Here is a 1,544-nt window from a genome sequence, read left to right as displayed (position 1 = left end):
AAAAAATATTTTATGTTTATAATAAAATATATATAATAAATAATTTAAAAAAATATAAAGAATTCATATTTCATAAAAATAATTAAACCTTTAATAATTTTATACTCACCAATAAGTTCAGTGACTTCGCTTGCCTGAGCCCTAGGTAACTCACTAATCGACGTTTCTTTTGCTTTGAGTTCCAAGGGTTTAATTTCTTTTAGCTCACCCAGTCCATGCTCAGGTGTTACTTGAGACACCTATGCAAATAATCATGGAATGTTATCAAATAATATTATAAATTTATAAAAACTAAAATAGTTTATTATACTATATTACTAGCTGAATATGAATATTACATATATAAAAAGTTAATATTCATAAGCTTATTATGGATATCAATTAGCAGAAATTTTAGACATTGGCAATTTAGGTTTTGCTTCATGTTTTCAGGGGTCTCAGGCTTGTGTTTATCAATATTTGATCTTTGTTTAATACTTGGAATCTAGTACTAATTAAATCTTGATACTATCAAGTATCATATGATACATTATATTACATTATATTTACCTTTTATGTTATATAAACATATATAAAAAGGATTTGGAAAGGGCCTTGACTAGGGTCTTGCACAATTCAAAGTCATGACTAAGACATTATGAAGTAATAAAATTTAGAAACTTTTGCTAATATATTATCACATGACATAGATAAAGAAATAGATTGCATTAACAACCACCATGCTCACAGAGTACCAGTGGTCCATGGACCATACTTTCAGAACTGCTGTTATAGAGTATAAAACAACCCATTGCTTTTCTTCATTAGGGCATGCAACATGCTTGCTACCAGCTTATAATTAATAAGTGACCAAGAATTTTTATTACATTAAAAATGATTTTAGCCATTATATTTATATTGGGTTGTTCGGAAAGTAAGTTCGTTTTTTTTCCATGGAAAAAAACGCAATATTCTTATAATAAATAAATATTTTATTGAATTATATGTTGACCATTTTGGTCAAATATCTGTTGTCATCGTTTCTGGTAGTGGCACGATTTCACATTCATAAAAGTTTTGATCGTTTCTTACAAAAAACCGATTCAAGTGATTTTTGACATTGTCATTTCAAGTAAATGTCTTACAGTTAAAAAAAATTGTACAGACCAGAACAAGTAATAATCTGAGTGTGCTCTATCTGGCAAATACGGTTGGTGTGATAGCAGGTCCCATCTAAGTTATAACAGTTTCTGACGAGTTACCAAACTTGTGTGAAATTTGACGTTATTGTGGTAAAACACTACAGCTGTTTTTTTTTTTTATCAATTCTGGCTGGCTTTTTCTGTTTGATGATATTTCGCAATTTGTTTACTCGAATGCAGTACACTTTCGAATCAATTGTTAAATTGTCTGGTAAAAGCTCCAAAAAAAATTTCCTTAATATCCCACCAAATAGAGCATTTCTCTTTAAGAACTCGTGGAATTCATATATCGAGCTTTGAAACGAAACCAATTTGTTTCAAGTACTCATAAACAGTTCAATTTGACAAATTTAATCTCTTAGT

The 1,544-nt window shown here is 29.0% G+C and overlaps 1 protein-coding gene across 1 annotated transcript in view; it reads right to left on the bottom strand.

The window, feature by feature from the left end:
* Positions 1 to 1,544, bottom strand: part of LOC111628011 (titin-like) — a 235,651-nt gene that overhangs the window by 87,723 nt on the left and 146,384 nt on the right. The window contains 1 exon segment of the mRNA XM_023371728.1: positions 110 to 239. Within this exon segment, the coding sequence (XP_023227496.1) occupies positions 110 to 239 (130 nt within the window).

Source organism: Centruroides sculpturatus, unplaced genomic scaffold, assembly GCF_000671375.1.
Source record: "Centruroides sculpturatus isolate CEXI.00-Female unplaced genomic scaffold, Cexi_2.0 scaffold545, whole genome shotgun sequence".
In the NCBI taxonomy this organism is placed as follows: Eukaryota; Metazoa; Arthropoda; class Arachnida; order Scorpiones; family Buthidae; genus Centruroides; species Centruroides sculpturatus.
This window is presented reverse-complemented; position numbering and strand designations above follow the sequence as displayed.